This window comes from Lepisma saccharinum, chromosome 4 (assembly GCF_977018435.1).
Source record: "Lepisma saccharinum chromosome 4, izLepSacc3.1, whole genome shotgun sequence".
NCBI lineage: Eukaryota > Metazoa > Arthropoda > Insecta > Zygentoma > Lepismatidae > Lepisma > Lepisma saccharinum.
Genome location: NC_139232.1, coordinates 115,069,698 through 115,088,296, shown reverse-complemented (window position 1 = coordinate 115,088,296; position 18,599 = coordinate 115,069,698). Strand labels below are relative to the sequence as shown.

The 18,599-nt window shown below is 42.6% G+C and overlaps 1 protein-coding gene across 5 annotated transcripts in view; it reads left to right on the top strand.

Moving 5' to 3' along the window:
* Nucleotides 1–18,599, top strand: part of inaE (inactivation no afterpotential E) — a 264,162-nt gene that overhangs the window by 164,668 nt on the left and 80,895 nt on the right. For all 5 annotated transcript variants that reach the window (XM_083121266.1, XM_083121265.1, XM_083121263.1 and 2 more), the window contains exons 2-3: nucleotides 7,776–7,987; nucleotides 12,221–12,322. In XM_083121266.1, the coding sequence (XP_082977392.1) occupies nucleotides 7,776–7,987; nucleotides 12,221–12,322 (314 nt within the window). The remainder of the gene's footprint in view (nucleotides 1–7,775; nucleotides 7,988–12,220; nucleotides 12,323–18,599) is intronic.

Below are 18,599 nucleotides of genomic sequence, written 5' to 3'. Positions count from 1 at the left end.
AGGCATCAGCCCTGTGTATGAGAGGAGCAACTTGTATGTTAAGGGCGGACTTGCAGCCTTCTTCCGGGAACTGTGACGGGCGATATCTTTGCCAGGAGTTGTCATTTCAAGCGAGTAACTGTTACCGAGTTACTTCTCGAGTGACTCGTTTTAAAGTAACTACGTTACTTTTCAAGTGAGTACCTGTAACTGAGTTGCTTTTAAAAATTAGTAAATGTAACTGACGTGAGTTAATTTTTGATTGAAGCAAGTGTTATTAAGTTATCGATGACAGTGGGTTTTTTTTCCAGTGACTGCTACATTGCAGATTGTAGGTAGGGTTCTCCAAGTCAGTCGGGAATGGTAAAATAAATTTTGACATCTCGGGCTTCCCGATGGCGCAGTGGTAGAATCGTCGCCTTGTGATCAAGGGGTCCCGGGAAGCACATAGTGGTTCGGATCCCACTTTGAACTGTAAGTTCAGTCCCAATTAGCCTTTCTGTGCCTAAAGTGGACTTTAAACACCAACTCAAAGCCAAAATGTTCACATCTCAAGAAAGTTTCACCCAAGATTCGCAACAATGTATAGAAAAAGAAGACGAGAAAGAAAGATAAGAAGAATGAAAATAAAGGCTGGAGGCTGGAAGAGGATTGAAAATGGAAACGGCCAGAAGAGAAGATTGTCGATGAAGTCTAGACTTACCATTGCAGTCTACAGATAGACAAAGACATTTTCGCGAACATTTAGATGTTCCATTGCGGTATATAAGAACACGATAAACACGATAATGCCCCCCCCCCCAAATACACATTATCGAGATAAAAGTGGGAAAAGTTGCCTCCACATCAACTCTTATCCTGCATTGGTTCTTGCACTGTCTCCATCCTTCCGTCGAGATCCACTGCTCGCGGCTACCACGAAGGGGGAGATAAGGAATCGATGACAAGAGAAGTTATAATCATTGAAACAGGGGCGGAGGGTTGGAATCAAATGAAGAAAGGGAACGAGGCTAGTTTCTGGAGGGAGTCCCTTCAGCGTTTGGAGAATCCCCTTATAACCTTTCCCGGGAGTCGATGATGAATGTCCTCATCCGGGGCGAACAAAACGAGGATTAAGGGTCCCAAACGCACCACAAGACACGCGGAACAATGGGACACGGACCATAAAGCAGCGGAACGGTCGGGCGGGGAGGAATTTTTGAATCTCAAGTCGGTTGCTTATACAATGGCTTCCGCATGAAACTGTCATCCCTGTTGAGGAGGAGAGGGGATCTCAGTCAAACGTCATTTTCTCGTTCTCCACTTTTTTCTGGAAGGGGAGGGGGGCTTCTGCACCATTGTCGCCTCGGTGATGCTGGAGGTGTTTATTCTCCTCGACTGAGCAGATCTGCCAGGCCGCCATGCAGCCGAACTTCGCATAACTAGCTCCTTAACTTAAAGAGGAAATTACAAAAGTTAGTGAGAGCGAAAGATGTTTCGTGAGATCCTTGTCAAAGACACGCTTTACAAGTACTGAAAGTTTTGTCTCTTCAGTGGCTGAAAGAGCTTTGGTACAGAATAGAGGAGGGGGCGAAATAGAAACTGGCTCGTGAGCCATTAGGGGAAGTGCGGATATTGTGGGATACAGTTTTCGTTTCGTTTTGAATTCCTGAAACGAACTTCATACAAGTACAGTATTCTTTGTGTTCTCAAATAAAGTGTGACGTATTTTCGGAACAACAAATATAGAATATATTTCGTATAAAATACTAGCAATTTCAAAATTCAACACTATTTTAGAACTTCCAAGTTGGGAGTGTAATATGGAATAGTATTCCACATTACCCTCTATCTATTACATGTCACCATATTTGCATACACTGCTTGCGAAATTTCTTATACATGTTTTTTCTCCTTCTGTTATGGTTGGTTCAGAATTCTAAATATTTGTAATGTGTTAGTATAATCGTATAGCATATCACTTTTCTGTATGTAGTCAAAAAGCAAGAGGGTTAAGAGGTCAACCTCTCTGCCTTTTGCAGACTAGTGAGGCTCTGGCGCCGCAGTCAGTATAATTGTGTGTGGTGGTTTGTGTTGCGTCTTCCACATGTGCTTTTTGATTGATTTAAGCTCAAGACCAAATCCGGATCCTCTGGCGTGGTAGCACGGTGTGCTAATCACTGCGCCACTGAAGTCAATCCTTATGTGTTTGTGATTGTCCCTTCATCCATTCATCCTTATCGTCGCGATTAGCCAAACATGACAGAAAAGCAACGTAAATAAACTAAATTAAGAATACCAGCAGCATAGGCCTGTTGCATAAAGTTGGAATGCAAATATAAAGAAAATCTTTACCCTGAGTGTAATTATAACCCAAGTAATAAATAAATAATTTGAAGGAGGAAAGGGTTGTTCAGAAATGATTGGAGTGTGATCCTGCCCAATGAACCTAGTTAGCTTCCACCACTTGTGTTCTCCGGCACGTACACCGAACATAAGAGCGTCCCACCCCTTCCAGTCTGCGTTGTCTGTTTGCAGAGTGGGTTGAATTACGAACGTCACGTACTTCAGTCAAACGTCAATAACCCTTGACCCTCACCCCATTGAAGCGCCGCAAAGTTCAGAGGTGTCACCTGTCCATCACTAAATACACACTAAAAAAGAGTCACCTACAATGATATGCTTTCAGCGTGAATTCGACCAGCGTGGACGCGGTGAGAATTACGTCAGGACCTTTAGGCAGAAGTGGGCGGCATGTACAGATTCAAAGTGTCCTTGCTTCGATGCGTGGGCAGCCCCTTGAATGTATAACGAGATGAATTTGCATCTTGTTTACAAATAATTAAGTCCACTTGTCTGCAAAGTACGGGTACGTTATTTGCAATTACCAGTCAGATTGGAGTTTGATGAAGTTTTAATTTGAAATGTTTCCCCGCTTTTTCATTGCTTGCTTCATTGGTTTGGTTTATTTTACTTCGCTTTTGTGCCACTTTTTGGCTAATCATGAGGATGAGTGATGATGTGATGAATGGACACTCACAAAGGACGCCCAGGCCTGGATTCGAACCCGATTCCACTTCGCCACGAAGGTCGGCTCTTTTTCTTTGCGAACGTGAAAGAATGAAGTTAGATACAGTTGTTGTGAAAGTGGAAAAGGGTCACCCTCAATTTGCATCTCTAGAGATATGTAATTCAAATTACACGCAAACATGCCCACCTGCATACCATCAATCATAAATCTTCCTCTACGTAAAGCAGCGGCGTGAAATGCACCCAGTAGACATTAACCTTTTTTTCCTTTATATGTGGAATGTACCAAAGATATTCAAATGTTATTTGACGTATTTGTTTGCTATGAAATTCAATTCTTGTTGAAAAAAATTTATTACCTCAATTGATATAATAATTATTATCGCCGACCTCCGCGGGTCTCTGGTTCGAACCCCAGCCTGGGTATATGAGCGTCCTTTCATCAATTTCATAGTATCACCGCTCATCCCCATCATCGCGATTAGCCAAAAGTGACAGAAAAGCAAATCAATTTTCTCCAAATCGAGAGTAAGCGTCATCCTGCAATCAAAACACAACACAGACATTGGATCCAGACTTTTTGTCTACTTTGTGCAGCATTTATCGTCTTCTTACGCCTTTACCCCATCCCTTTCTCTCTCTCTCTCCGCACTTGATCTGGCTTTTCTATTTTAGAATTTTGTATGATGTAAATACAAAATAAAGAATGTCTCGAGTCGAAATTGCAGTTAAGAAATCTCAAAATGGAAAAAAAACTAAAAATATTGAATAGTGACCAGTGTGTTCAACGAAATGGAAACTGTGAACAATATTTTGTGGTTTTACCGAACAGAAAATCACTTCTATTACGTTTAGCATCGACTGAAAGTCAGCTTTCTTTTTCTAACGGTTCAAAGTGAACTTAGAAAGGAAGAAATACGGTATAGAAGAACCTCTCAGGGTACCGGAAGCCACATGACTTTGACGCTGATGTTTATGCCTGAGAACAGAGAACTAAATGTCGGTTCTTACCACTGCCGCAAGTATTCCTGTCTTTTCCCGCCGACAGACGTTCCCAGATGTTGACGAATCTTGTATCTCTCCGCCTGAAGAACTTGCTATTGCAAGAAAAACCAATGAACCGAATGGCAGATTCCTTTTCAGAAGCGGAGAGACTCTTCAAAGGGGTTTCCGCTCAGGAAGACAATCGACTTTCGAGACTGAAGCTGGGGGAGGGGGGGACCAATAAGACAGACTTTTCAGCACAAAACAGCTCTTTCTTGTACTTGGGGAGCTTTCCAACGGAACGGCGTTCTGTCTCCTTCCGCCGATGGCAAAACAACCGAGCAAAGCTAATATGATCCGAAACTGGAGGGAATCAATCTAATTTGAATTCCGATGTCTGGGATTTCGAACCAGAAATACATAGATTGAAGTGGAGGGGGATATTATAAACTTTCCATCCCAACTTTTCCTTGCGCTTTATTAAAGCGGCAGCTTGTGCATTGACCGGAGGGGATAGTTGTGTTGGGCTGATTCGGTTTTGAGAAAACAACCTTGATTGCAGGATTTTGAAATTAGTTCAGGTGAGAGAGAAACTAATCAAGATCTGTGCATACAATACGTGGTGCGTTAACGCTAGCATTTATTGGATCCTAGGAGGGGAAACTCCATTACAAGCGCTATGGGAACGTGAGATATACAGGGTGTTTCGTAAGTTCGTTTACAACGCTTGGGAGGTGATTGTATGAGTGAAAATAAGGTGGAAACTGGAAAGTTAATGTAACGAAATTCCGGAAACGGCTTTGTTGCCGAGTTATTGACGTTTGAAAACGTGGGAAAATGATTTTCCGAAGTGAATAATGGTAAAACGGGTGGAGAGAAGTCGTCGGTGTTGGGCAGTTTACTACGAAATTGGGTACGCTCTTGTCAAAAAATCACGCGGCAATGTTGTGCAATGTCGGCGCAAGGGATTCCCCAAAGGACGCGAACGAAGATGTTGACGGGAGTGGGGTGGGTGTGCGTTCTGCGTGAGCTGCTATCGACGAAAATTGGCATGTTTTGAATGGCACCAAAAAACAAAGAAAATTTCCTGAGCGAAGGGCACCATGACGTACAAACGAAAAAAATGAACTGTCATAGATGGAAATACCCTGAAGGGCACACAGTATGTTTAATGGAGATGTGAAGGGAACCTCATCACAAACGGTTTTCAAAGTGTCCACCATGTACTTCCAAACAGAGGCGACAACGGCGAATTAAGGATTGTCTAGTGCGACACAACAACCCCGTCGTTTCTGCTATCGATGCTGGAGCTACGTTGATACGGGCAACGAGGTCCTCGGATGACACGACAGGTGTTTCGTAAACGAGGCGTTTCATCTCTCCCCAGAGGAAGAAATCCAGGGGCATAATATCAGGCGATCGAGGTGGCCATGGCACAGGTCCTCCCCTGCCAATGCACTGGTTGTGGAATACGGTATTGAGGAAATGGCGCACATTCCGATCGAAATGTGGGGGTGCACCGTCATGTTGAAACCGCAGTCTTTGTCTCAGTGCTAAGGGCAGGTCCTCTTGTAGTTCAGGCAAAACCTCATTGAGAAATGCTTGATAAGTGGGTCCACGTAGGCGAACAGGGAGAATGTACGGTCCAATCAAATGGTCATGCAGTATCCCGCACCACGAATTTACTGCAAATCTGTGCTGATGATGTGCCACTAGCAGTGCATGTGGATTTTCATGTTCCCACACATGACTGTTTCTACTATTAAACACACCAGTTTTCGTGAAGATAGCCTCATCAGTCCATAGTACCGTATTCTGAAAATTGGGGATAGTTTCAATTTGATGAACAAACCATTGGCAAAAGTCCTCACGTGGGCCAAAATCTCGAGGTAAAAGGTCTTGAACTTTCTTCAATTCGTACGGGTGCATCCCCTCTTCTGCCAGGACTCGCCACACATTCACATGGGAGGTGTTTCGTTCGTGGGCTAGTGCGTCTGTACTGGTGCCTGGATGATCCATCACTGCAGTTAGCACATCTTCCACAAACCGTCGTGTTCGCACACTTCGCGGTCGTCCAACTTCTCGAAGAGGTGGCAACGCTGATCCTGTTTCCCGAAGTCGAGTGTCTACAGTTTGAAATAAGGTGTGTGATGGTAACACCCTATTTGGAAAACGTGCCCCATACAGACGCCTTGCAGCACGGCTATTACCTCCAGCCTCCCCATAAATCAGATGCATCTCCGCCAGCTCTTGGGACGTGTATGCAGCCATCCCTTACACCGGGCTACAAGTGTTTATGGCCGTTAACACTAGTACACTTCACAGAACACGATGGGCTGTGGCTAAAAATTAACACGTAGCACTGCTAGGTCAAATGTTTGCCCAACACTACTGTCCAAGAACCTCACGTCTTTCCATTCAACCATGAATGTTTAACAACCTGCTGCTGGCACAGCACCTGAAGCACGAATGGCACAGACACATGCGCTCCTTCATGAGGAAACCTACACTGTTGGTGCCCCTAGCTGGAAATGTGGTACTTAACATCAGATCACACGGACACCCATCTGTCCTTCAGGGTATGCAACCTATGATAGTTCATTTTTTCTTTTTTTCGTCATGGTGCCCTTCGCTCAGGAAATTTTCTTTGTTTTTTGGTGCCATTCAAAACATGCCAATTTTCGTCGATACCAGCTCACGCAGAACGCACACCCACCCCACTCCCGTCAACATCTTTGTTCGCGTCCTTTGGGGAATCCCTTGCGCCGACATTGCACAACATTGCCGTGTGATTTTTTGACAAGAGCGTACCCAATTTTTTAGTGGACCGCCCAACACCGACAACTTCTCTCCACCCGTTTTACCATTATTCACTTCGGAAAAATCATTTTCCCACGTTTTCAAACGTCAATAACTCGGCAACAAAGCCGTTTCCGGAATTTCGTTACATGAACTTTCAAGTTTCCACCTTATTTTCACTCATACAATCACCTCCCAAGCGTTGTAAACGAACTTACGAAACACCCTGTATGTATTGAATGCATTAGCAGCGATTGGGTGCCAAAACTGGACGGAGTAGCTACAGTTTTTTTTTCCTTGGTAGACAAAGCTTAGCATAGTGCGGCGACAAAAAGAAGTTGGAGGTTGAACTGCCCTCCACGCTCCCCATAATGTCTTCCAAAATCCAATACGTTGCGCTATACAGAGAACTGAACTTGTCAGAGGTCCACGAGCGAAATCAGTGTACATTGAAATTTATATGTACTACCAGGCAATATTATTTTCATTCGCCATATCAGTGATATTGTGCGTTAAGTTGTGAAGAACTTTGATCTCACCACCGAAGTACCCGTGCTCAAGTCCCGGCATGGGCATACGTGTTCTTTGTGAGTGTCCTTTCATCAATTTCATCACATCATCACTCATCCTCATCTTCACGATTGGCCAAAATTGGCGGGAAAGCGAAGGTAAATAAGCCAATTAATCAATATGCAGGCTGCTTTGAAACGAAATTGTTACATTCTAAATCTTAGAGGCAGAAGCTGATAGATAGCAGCACATGCATGACTTTTCATTTGTCAGTCAGAAGCTTCTTGAGACGACACACGGCGTTTCGACTCACATAATTACTTTTTACAATAATTAAGCTTATAAGTATTTAGCGATGCGATCAGAAGGTTTTACCATTTACACGTAAGTTTGCGATGATAGTTTTGCGCGCTTATAACTTTGTCATCACTTTAAATTTATACTAACTTATCTTTTTATTTGTAATTAACATAATTCTTGTTTTCCTCTTCCAGGGTGATCGTGCTGTCTGTACTTCTGGGCGTGGTGGAGTTCGACAGGACGGTGAGGTGCGTGTCTCTCCTGTGGGAACACATCATCGGGTACATGGTCATCCTGTCGGGATGCCTCATCCTGGAGCTGTGCATCGCGGTGGTGGCCATGAGAGGGACGATCCTGGACACGGAACCTCGCTCCTCCATGGAGTACCTGCTCTACGTCAGGCTGGGTGAGTACGCCTCACGCAGCTTCTGGAAGTTACTTTGTCACCGGAGTGGACTAGTTTTTTTGCTACGAACATGCGAAATAATAAATGTTATCGTGTACTTTTTCTTCTTACTGAACCGTCCGTGTATCTGACCAAATTTCATCTTCTTTACTTCAGTAGATCATACGATAGAAACAATTATTCTAGCTTTGGTGTAAAAGAACGCAAAATATCTTTGCGGGTGGAAAGATTGAAATTTAGAACTCTGCTTCCTGAACGAACCTTTTGCATTGAAATGTAACTGTGTTTTCTATAAAGAACAATATAAATCATCAACGTTTTAATTTTTGAAATATTCTTAAATTCAATATTAATAAAACAAGTGAAAAAGCCTGTGTCACCGCTGATCTACCAATTCATGTTCAATACCAAATAGACATTCTAAGAACAAAATCGAAACCATAAATTAGTTGGATCTATACAATTTGATATACGTATTTTAAAGGTGTTAAATTAAAAAAAAAAGAATCCCAATATTGAGACTTATCATGGATTTGTTCACATGGGACTGTGATGCGTACGTCGTGTTGCTATCGATGACGTTGCAAGTGAAGATAGAAAGTTTGCACGGGCCTTATGAGCAGGTAATGCCTTTTCCCTGTTCGGCTTTCCCTTTGAAAGGCTCTCTGGTCGGCGCCTCTTTGAGGGCTTCCGTGTCTCCGTAGCTCCTTGAGGATCCGAGGCGTGTTCCTGTTTGCTCTCCGGGGAGAGTAAATTTAGACGTCGTTCCCAAAGTGGCCTGCTTCAGCTTGCCGACGCACCTAACAGTTTTCATACGCGTTTATGTTTCGCTACATTTCCGGGAATGTTAGAACAGGGTGTCTACTGACCTGGAACGGTATTTACACAGGAATCGTTGACACCAGAAAGAGCCGCTGTGGTCTAGTCGTTAGGGCGTCTCACTGTCAGGCAGGAGACCCGGATTCGATTCTCGGGAAGATCATCTGAGGTCGGGAATTTCCCGACCTTGTCCCCGAATACAGCGGTCCCAGCCTGTATTAAATGGGCCCCTGTGACGAGTAAAGACGGTCGGTGATTTGGCCGAAATTTTGAATGTGCGGAGCAACACCTCCACGAACGTTCCATGTACCACAATACGTTACAGTTTGCAACGGGTAGCTTTACCTTTTTACCGAGGATGTCCAATTGTTTATTCATCCGGGTTGAAGTTTTTAGCTTAGGCATTTTATTTTTCGTTCATCCGGGTTAAAACTTTACCCTAGATGTTCAGTTGTTTTCTCATTCGGGTTAAAGTTTATCCTAGGTATTCAGTGATTCGTTCTTCCGTGTTAAAGTTCTATCCTAGATACTCAATTGTTCGTTCATTCGTATTAAAGGCTAACGCTAGAAGCTAAATTGTTCCTTCATGCGGGTTGTTAACGTTTTACTCCATATGTTCAGTTGTTCGTTCATCCGGCCTAAATTTACCATAGGTGTTGAATTATTCGTTCTTCTGGTTTACATTTTTACTAGACGTTCATTCATCCAGGTTAAAGTTAATCCCAAGGTTTTTAATTGTTAGTTACCCTGGATGTTACCCTGGATGTTCAGTTGTTCGTTCATCCGGATTAATTTTTTACTGCAGACGTTCAGTTGTTCTTGCATCCTGGTTCTGTCAGCATGCATTGGATTAAGGATCTAGTGTTTATTAACGAGATCTTTGCTCACGAGTGGTTTGGCGACTCCTGTTGTACGCTGTGCCGCTGTGCCGCAGTGCAGGAGCCAATTAATTAAGTCTCTGGCCTCAACATCTCGACAGAGATTCAAACAGCGGCGTGCAGAGACTTCCCGTCATCCGAGAAGAAGAGATTCATCACCGCCCATCGAAAGGTTGCCCTCGCAGACGAATCTTTCTCTCGTCGTCTCCGTCTGACAGCAATTTCTCCGACGAAAAATTTGGCAGGGCGCTCCAGTCGGCTGACGATGATCAATGGCCGATCTTTTGCTTGTTTTCTTCCCATCCCACCGACGTCTCCAGTTCAGAATCGCATTATCCAACTTCTCTTCTCTCCGTGAAAGGGGGATGGGCTGTTTCATGGGTTATTTAATAATTGTGGTTCTTCCCTTGATTGTGCAGTTGATCGCAAGAAGCTACAAGAACGTAAAGACTTCATATAAATTGGTTTTCGTCCATCCTATTAACCTCTGTCTTTGGAACACTAAGAATCTTGTCTTTTGAAGAACATATTTATCTTGAATAGCCATTACATACATCCTTAAAGACTACACACAGAAAACTAAATGCATCATATCTATTGATGCACTACAAATGCATCGATTAAAGTGTATTTTATGGCCTCTTTGACATATCAGGTTTACAATTTGATGCATTTTTGTATGTCGTAAAGGTAACGCCAAAGTGCATCATATGATGCATGTGAGTGCTTCTTTTCGTCGAGATGTACTTTAATGCATCAGTTGATATGTTTTTATGCATTTTCATCGATGATGCACTTAAATATTTGTTCTCATCTGCAGACTTTATGCATTTTTTTTGTTTGAGATGATGCGTTTACTTTCTGTCTACAGGAGCGTATATGTTAGCCTAGGTAGAGTATTTTCGAGGCTTGAATCCCAGGGACTGGAATACTGAAGCAAAATCGATTAGAAAATATTAATAAAAATGTTCATTTCAATGAGAATATGATGATTATGGAGATGGCAAACTGATTTTGCAACCTTGACTGCCGTTGGCTGCATAGTAATATACATCTCTAATATATATAATAACGTACATCTCTGCGCTGGGAGAAATTAGGAAGTGTCAACGTGTTTCAAAGGCAAGAATCCCCATGCTGTATCAATGACAGAGACAATTCCGCACGGATAAAACTGCGAAAGCAAAAAGTTCGTCGAAGCTAGGCTGGCTCGATAGCTTGACTCGCACCTTCTGCCTTTAGGGCTTTATGTTATTCTGGTTACAACCTTTTTATCGGACTTCTCAAAGGCTTCTTAGGGTTGGTAGGACCAAGCCCTTGCGTGGTCTGTGGTGCAGGATTTATTTTTAATTATTACCTAATAGGTTTGAAATGAAACCATTAAGATCTTTTACTTGGAGATTTATTTGAACTTCCGATGATATACAGACAATTCACCCGATACAACTCGTAGGCCTAAACCTATTAGTTGTACTGAAGTTTACAACCCTGGTCCTTTTGATGATGCAGGAGAACACCATATTCAGAGTTGGGTAGTGAAATATCCGCCGATGGAGTACAAGTCCTCCAGTCAAACCGAAGAACGAGGCAAGATATTTCCCCAACGTCCCCTGGATCATCAGCCTTTCAGCAACCAGGAGAATGTTCCAAGGGCTTACAAAGATATAGCCCTTTTATACAAAAAATTAGTTTACATTTTACCAAGGTAACTCCATAGTAGTTTATACATTCATAGTTTCAGCATCTCTGCCAGAATTAAGTGAAACAATCCTTTACCTATTAAGGCCAAAACGAAGATGGAGGGACAACGTTGAGCTGGACCTAAAGGAAATCGGTAGGGATGGAAAAGAGTAAATAGATCTTGCTCAGGATAGGGACAGATGGAAGACCTGTGTTGCTGCAGCCTTGAACCTTCGGGTTTAAGAAGGCTAGAGAGTTAGTTAGTTAGTTAAATCCTTTACCTATTGAGATATTAACAATAACACATTTTATAGAAAGAAATCTCTAACATTTTTAAAGAAAAGATTTCAACACTAATTCGTACAACACAGATTGAACAGTTTGTGCTTGAAAAAGTGAAGAAGCTGCTTGCTGTTGACTGGGGCGACACAAGCTCAGTTGGTATAGCAATGGCACAGTATGTCATATACCCCGGTTTGAGTCCTGGTCAAGCCTATATTTTTCGTTAAAACTTCTACAACTTGACTTCTGGCATGGAAATATCACAAGGCGCTTCCATTTTGTCGCAATGAACTGTAGATGGCGTTGCATAATTTGATTTCATGAAAAGCAGGTAATGGCTATATCTTCACCGTGGTGCGGTGTAGTTTCGGTTGCCTTAATGGATGATAAGCTGTGTACTATTATTTCTCTCCCGTCCGCCAATCCGCGCACGCAATGCTTCAGTTTCAGACCTAACACAGTACTTTCAGAATTAATAGAAGCACAAACGATTACTAAGAGCGATGACACAGCGATTAGTGTACGATACGTATCATATCGCATGTGACTAATGATTCCATTTCTTTTCTGGCAGGTATCATGTGTGTGGAGCTTGTGTGGCTGATTCTGGGAGTCATCTGGCTAAGCTATTTCTACAAGGACTGCGCCATAGAAGTTGCGAAGGAAGCTCTCCTAGGTGAGTCTGGACATTGCTCTCTTTGTGGAGCAAATTACATTGTTTTATCCTTTCACATTCAATGTAATTCTACGCATATTTAGTGTTATCACTCAATTCGAATATTCGTTTTCCAAAATCAACTGTTTTTAAGATTCTCACAATTGATATAAGAATAGTAGGCAACAATGTCGTAAAACTTAAAACGAGACAGTATGTTTATGAATGCAGCCAGTAAACAATACTTTTTCAATAACTGTTGTAGTGTTGTACTTTAGTTTATCTTTATTTTAGTAGCATCACACAAATTCATATGTGCTATGGATACATGTGTTGTACATTGTTGCCTATTATCTTTGGTTCTGACATAAGGGTTCATTGTATTCTTAACTCTTGAGAGTTTTGTAAGATGTAACCATTTGTAAGATTAAAATACTCATCTTCGCTATTAGCAAAACGTAGCAGAAAAATGAAGTAACGCAAAACCAATCAACTGAAACTTGATTGAATGAAAACGATGAGAATTGAGTTCAGCACCATCATAAGAGAATCTCCTTCGTTTCCTCCGGCGGGTTTGCCTACTAAAATTCTCTGTTTCTCTCTATTCCTTCCTTGCTTTATTTTACTTTATTCCTCTGTCTTTTGCTGTCACTCTGTTTCTTTCTATCTCTTCTTTCTCACTTCCTCATCTGTTCCTGCTTTACTTGACTATCTCTTGCTCTCTTAATTTCTGTCTCACTCCTTTCTTTCCCCCCTCTCTCTCTTCCCTTCTTACCCCTCTCTCTCTCTCTTCTTTCTTTATTTCTCTATGTATTTTACGGTCACTCTATTTTTGTCTATATATTTCACCCTTCTCTTCTGTTCTATCTTTACTTTTGCTCTCTTCGTTTCTGTCTCGTTCTGTTGTATCTTTTCTCTCGCTCTCCCCTTCTATCTTTCCTTCCTTTTCTCTGTTAGCGATTCTGACTAGTGTAAACGACTTTGAGGCTTATCACGCTGGCCATTTGAGCGGGCAGAGTCTATTTCACGGTCAGCCTTGCCCCCAACTGGTGACGTTCTTGACTCAGCGACTCGCGGCTGGAGTACTTCTCTCTCGTCTTCCAGTTGTTGCTCTCCGAGGAATTCTTAATTTAGCATCATGAGAGACTTAATTGCCTGCACTTAAGAAGTCCACTGCATCTGGCCACGCCGCGGGCGAGCTTCGGTCTCCAAAAGTGAAAACAAACAGCGCCGAGTCTCACAAGCGCCTTTCTTCTCCATCGCAGCTGCTTGTAATCACCACATTTCTTCCGTTAGTTCCGAATAACTCCTCGAGATTCTACTCCGTCCCATTCTATGGCAGTGAACCGGAACTCAAAATTATTCAAGAATTCTTACTTTTTCTCTCTCGGGATGAATTCGTTCCGAAACCCGAAAAATACATTGGTTACTTTTCTTTGGTTCCAATAAGGAATTTTCACTGTTAAGGGGCTATGGATGGCCAGATTGTAGTGGTCCATTAAACGTGTCATGAAAATAGTCTCATTAGGATGTCAAAGCAGTGGGAAACTTAATCGGAAAAGGTGTGTTTGTTTCATTATCTATTGCTTGAATATTAAATTATAGTAGCTGGAATTATGTTTATTATTTATGATTAATATCTGATTTTGACATAATATAAATTACTAGATTTATTATTGTTACTGCAATGACAAAAGTGCACAAATTCCATTTTCGGCTTGGTTACATACAGTAATAGTAGCCCCAACTCTACTTTGGTTACTGCTGGAGTTTATTTGTTAATTCGTTTTGGAGAAATTATTATATATACTATATTTGGTAGGATGCTCAGATATGCTCAGATAGACAAATCGCTGCTGGACCTACATTTTAAAGTGGAATCCGAACCACTGTGCAATGTGCCTCCACACCTTAAAACTGTAGGTCCAGTCCAAGTTAGCCTATGCAAAAACTTGACTGAAAAACTCAAGACTCAGCATCACTTCAGTAATTTGAATAAATAAAATATGATCCAAATCCTGAGTTTAATTCCTGGGGGTGATACCTCTTTTTCTGTAGTTCCAGCCCAATTAGCCAGGGTCATTAAAGGTCCACGAACCTATACATTCTAATGGGTTCTATTGGGTTCCGCAACAGGACCGGAACCTTTTTTCTCGCACAATTTAAATTCGGTTCAAATTGCGTATTGTTTCATTTCAATACGGAACTTGAACCGTATTTAAATTGATCCGAAAAAAGGTTCCTGAACCGTATTGAAATTCACATGGAAGAAAGATTCCTGGACCTTATTTAAATCTTTCCGGTGAAAAATTTCCTGGACCGTATTTAAATTGATCCGCAAGAAAAGTTCCTGGACCGAATTGAAATATTTTACAGATAAAAAGGTTCTTTACGGTCCAGAATCCATTTACGTTTGCTGATTTTCTCTCCTGGACCGGAATTACATTTATTTAAAATTCCTGGACCTTATCTGTTCATAACGTGTCCTAACACGCGTTGTAAATAAGATTGAAGTGCGACAGTTTATTCGTCAAGCGGCCAGGGGCAAAGGGGACTGTTCTGGAGGGTTTGTTTTGGTGAGGGTGGTGTCACACAGTTCTGCGTTTATCCTATGGCACCGCGTTATAAGACCAAGGGCGGGGATACAAACAAAGCAAATGCGTGTTCGGAATCGCGATGCTGATGGGGAGAGGGCGCTCGTTTGGACCCCATCCCTCACGCGAGAGGTCCCGACCCCCGGCTTCTTGCTTCCCGCCACTTGGCAATCAACGGGAGAGCCCCGGATTCCTCTCCCATCTGGAATGCTGTTACTGGAATGAGACGCCATTCGTTAACGCCGCCCGGTGCTGGAGGAGAATGGACAATTCTCTGGACCCTCCAGGCGGATCGAGAGAAGCTTCTCTCTTCAGGAGGGAAATTTCCCTTCCACTGGGCACATGCAGTTTCTCCAGACGAATGGGATTTTTTTGTCGGCATAGAGAACATTTTCTCGGCATACACAGAACATTTCTCTCAACGTAGAGAATGATTTCCTCCATCGAGAACATTTTCCTCGACGTAGACAAGGTTTCCATTTGCGTAGGTAAGATTTCACTTCGGCGTAGAGAAAATTTCCCTCGCCGTGGAGAAAATTTTCCTCGGCGTAGAGAGTATCTCCCTCGGCGTAGACAAGACTTCCTTTTCGCGTAGGCAGGATTTCCTTCGGCGCAGAGAAAATTTCGCTCGGCTAGAGAAATTTTTCCTCAGCGTAGAGAATATCTCCCTCGGCGTAGAGAAAATTTTGGTCTTCGTAGAAAAATGTCCCTCGGTGTAGATAAACTTTCCCTCGGTGTAGAAGAGACTTCCCTGCGCGTAAAGCAATAAACTTCCTGGACTTGCAATGCAAATTCAGGTGCGAACCATTGAGGTGTAGCTCGCTAGAAAGTATGCCTAGACAATGGCCTGAACCCATTCTGTAAAGATATATTCAAAAGTTACTCATGTCAAGGATGAGTATCTCTTACCTTACGGAGATTCAAGTGGGGTTGTCGTGGAAACAATGTGCACGACCTGCTTCCCAGATTGGCACGTTGCGACACGTAGTCGTTGGGACCGACACCCCCTGGCGTTCGGTTCCTTCGGCGTCAGGGGTTCACCTGCCTGAAAGATTAATGGATGTTCCTTATTCATGAGCCTCTCCGGGAACAAATGCATCGCAGGGCTTCTGAGGAACGAGAGTGAAATTCCCCAAACCAACCCCGCCGTTAATTTCTATTAACGTTCCTCCAGAACGAATGGAGGGTGCACTGGAGAACCATGAAGAACGCAGACTTGGATTGAAAAAATAATCAATATTAATATGTTCAGACGTGGTTAAGGCACTAGACAGGCTTTAATTTTAAAATATGGTGCTCGACCACCCTTAAAAGACCCCAAGACTTGCATGTATTGGACGACATTGGCGTGCTTCCAATTACATATGTCACTGTTTAAAGCACGCACCATTTTACAGGCTGGCATCTTTTGACGTAAATTTAGAAATTCTGGAATGGCAACAAGCCGTTTCATCATCCCTAAGGACCTATAAAACGAAATATATCGGTTGGCACTCTCCAACGTGTTGTACCCCCTAATCCCCTCGTTGGTCGATTTCGCCGCTGGGCTACTAGCTTATTCTCTCAGCGACAGGCGAGCATCAGTCCGCTCATTTCTATGCCCATTCTTTCTCTTTGATGGAGTGATTAGCACAGCGCGCTACGACACAAAGAGTCCCTGGTTCAAATCATCGGCCTTGGAATGGGTGTTCTTTGTGAGTGTCCCTCATCAATTTCATCACATCATCCCTCATCCTCGTCTCCTAGACTAGCCCAAAGTGATCGAAAAGCGAAGTAAAATACACCGAATCAATAAATACTTATTCCAATCCAGTCTTACCTTTCTCTATCGTTTTCTCATACGAGGGGGTGCTGATAAGTTCCTGACTTTGCCCAGAAATAATTGAGATAGAGTGATAGTACTACGTATTTATTCAACATATTCCCCCCTAAGCCTAACACATTTAGCACATCTGTTCTGGAACTTCTGTAGTCCCTGCAAATAAAAGTTCTTTGATTGCTCTCTGTGGCTTCAATGACGTCAGAAATGTCTCTAAATCGATGTGCTTTCAGATGTTTTTTCAGGTGTGGGAACAGGTGATAATCAGAGGGGGCTAAATCAGGTGAATAGGCTGGGTGTTCGACCAATTCAAAACCCCGGGAATGGAATTTGTCCATCACAATGTTGGCCTTGTGTACTGGGGCATTGTCCTGTAAAAACAAGATGCCTTTCGTCAATTTCCCTCGGTGTTTCTTCTTGATAACCACCATTAATTGACCCAGAAGGGTTGCGTAGTATTCACCAGTTATCGTAGAACCAGTCTGGAGGTAGTCCAGCATCAAAATCCCATCCCTGTCCCAAAATATTGACGCCAACACCTTCTTGGATGACTTTTGTGCAGAAAACTTCTTCGGACGGGGTGACCCCTTGTGGCGTCATTCCATGGACTGATCCTTGGTCTCGGGATCATAGATATGTAGCCATGTTTCATCCTCAGTCACTAATCTGCCCAAAAAATCCTCTTCACCAGCGCGAAATCTAGCCAAAATGGCCTCCGATGACTTCACTCTCTGCCGTTTCTGATCACTGTTCAAGCATTTCGGAATCCATTGGGCAGAAAATTTCCTCATGTCCAGTACATCATGTATGATGAATCCTAGAGATGTTCATTATCTCGGAAATCTTTTTGGCTCATATTCGCCGATCCATAAGAACCATGTCATGCACAGCATCACATGTTGCCGGATCCGTCACTGATGAAGAGCACCCACTGCGGACCTCGTCTTCGACGCTGAAATGTCCAGTCGTGAATCGAGCTCTCCAGGTTTTTATGGTGCTGTACGAAGGACACTTATCTCCCAGTGTTTGTGACATCTCACCGTGAATGTCCTTTGCAGACTTTCCTTGGAGGAACAGAAACTTGATTATACCCCGAACCTCCGGCGTCGTGAAACTGACTTGTGCCTCCGCCATGACTACTTAAAACCCGAAAAATAGAAAGAAGCTATTACTTATTTATTTATTTATTTATTTATTTATTTATTTATTTATTTATTTCCCTTCAACAGAGACAAGTCTCCAATTACAGAAAGGTAATATTACGGGAGGAATATTATTTTTGCACCATAACATACTCATGTTACACACTTTCAAATTAGATATGAATCGCGAATGGGAAACGATGGGAAGAGAGAAAAGCCAGGAACTTATCAGCACCCCCTCGTATATTCACAGCCCACTTCCCCCAGTCCTTACTATCTCCTTCCAGTCTTCTAATTTCTGTCCGTGCTTTTCTACTTTATACAATCCTCTTCCTCCACTTCTTCTTATTCCAGGCCACCTTTCTCTGTGTTTTTCCACTCTCTCAAGATTCATCTTCACACTATCTATTTTCTTTCAAGGTTCTTATTTCTCTCAGTGTCTTCTCCTTTCTTCACAATCCACTTCCTCCACTCATTCCAATATTTCTGTTTCCCTGTGTCTTTACCCTTTCAACACAGTTCGCTTTTTCAACTGCTTCTCATCCCCTTCTAATTTTCTTCATTCTCTCTGTATTTCTTTTCACTGTCCACAATCTATTTCTTGATTGATTGATTTCATTTATTTTACTTCGCTTTTCTGCCACTTTTGATTACCAGGTGTAGAAGTATGAAACCGGAATTTGTTTGCAAGAAGTAAACGGCTGGTGTTTGCAACTGAGAAACAATATTTTATTCAAAGTAAG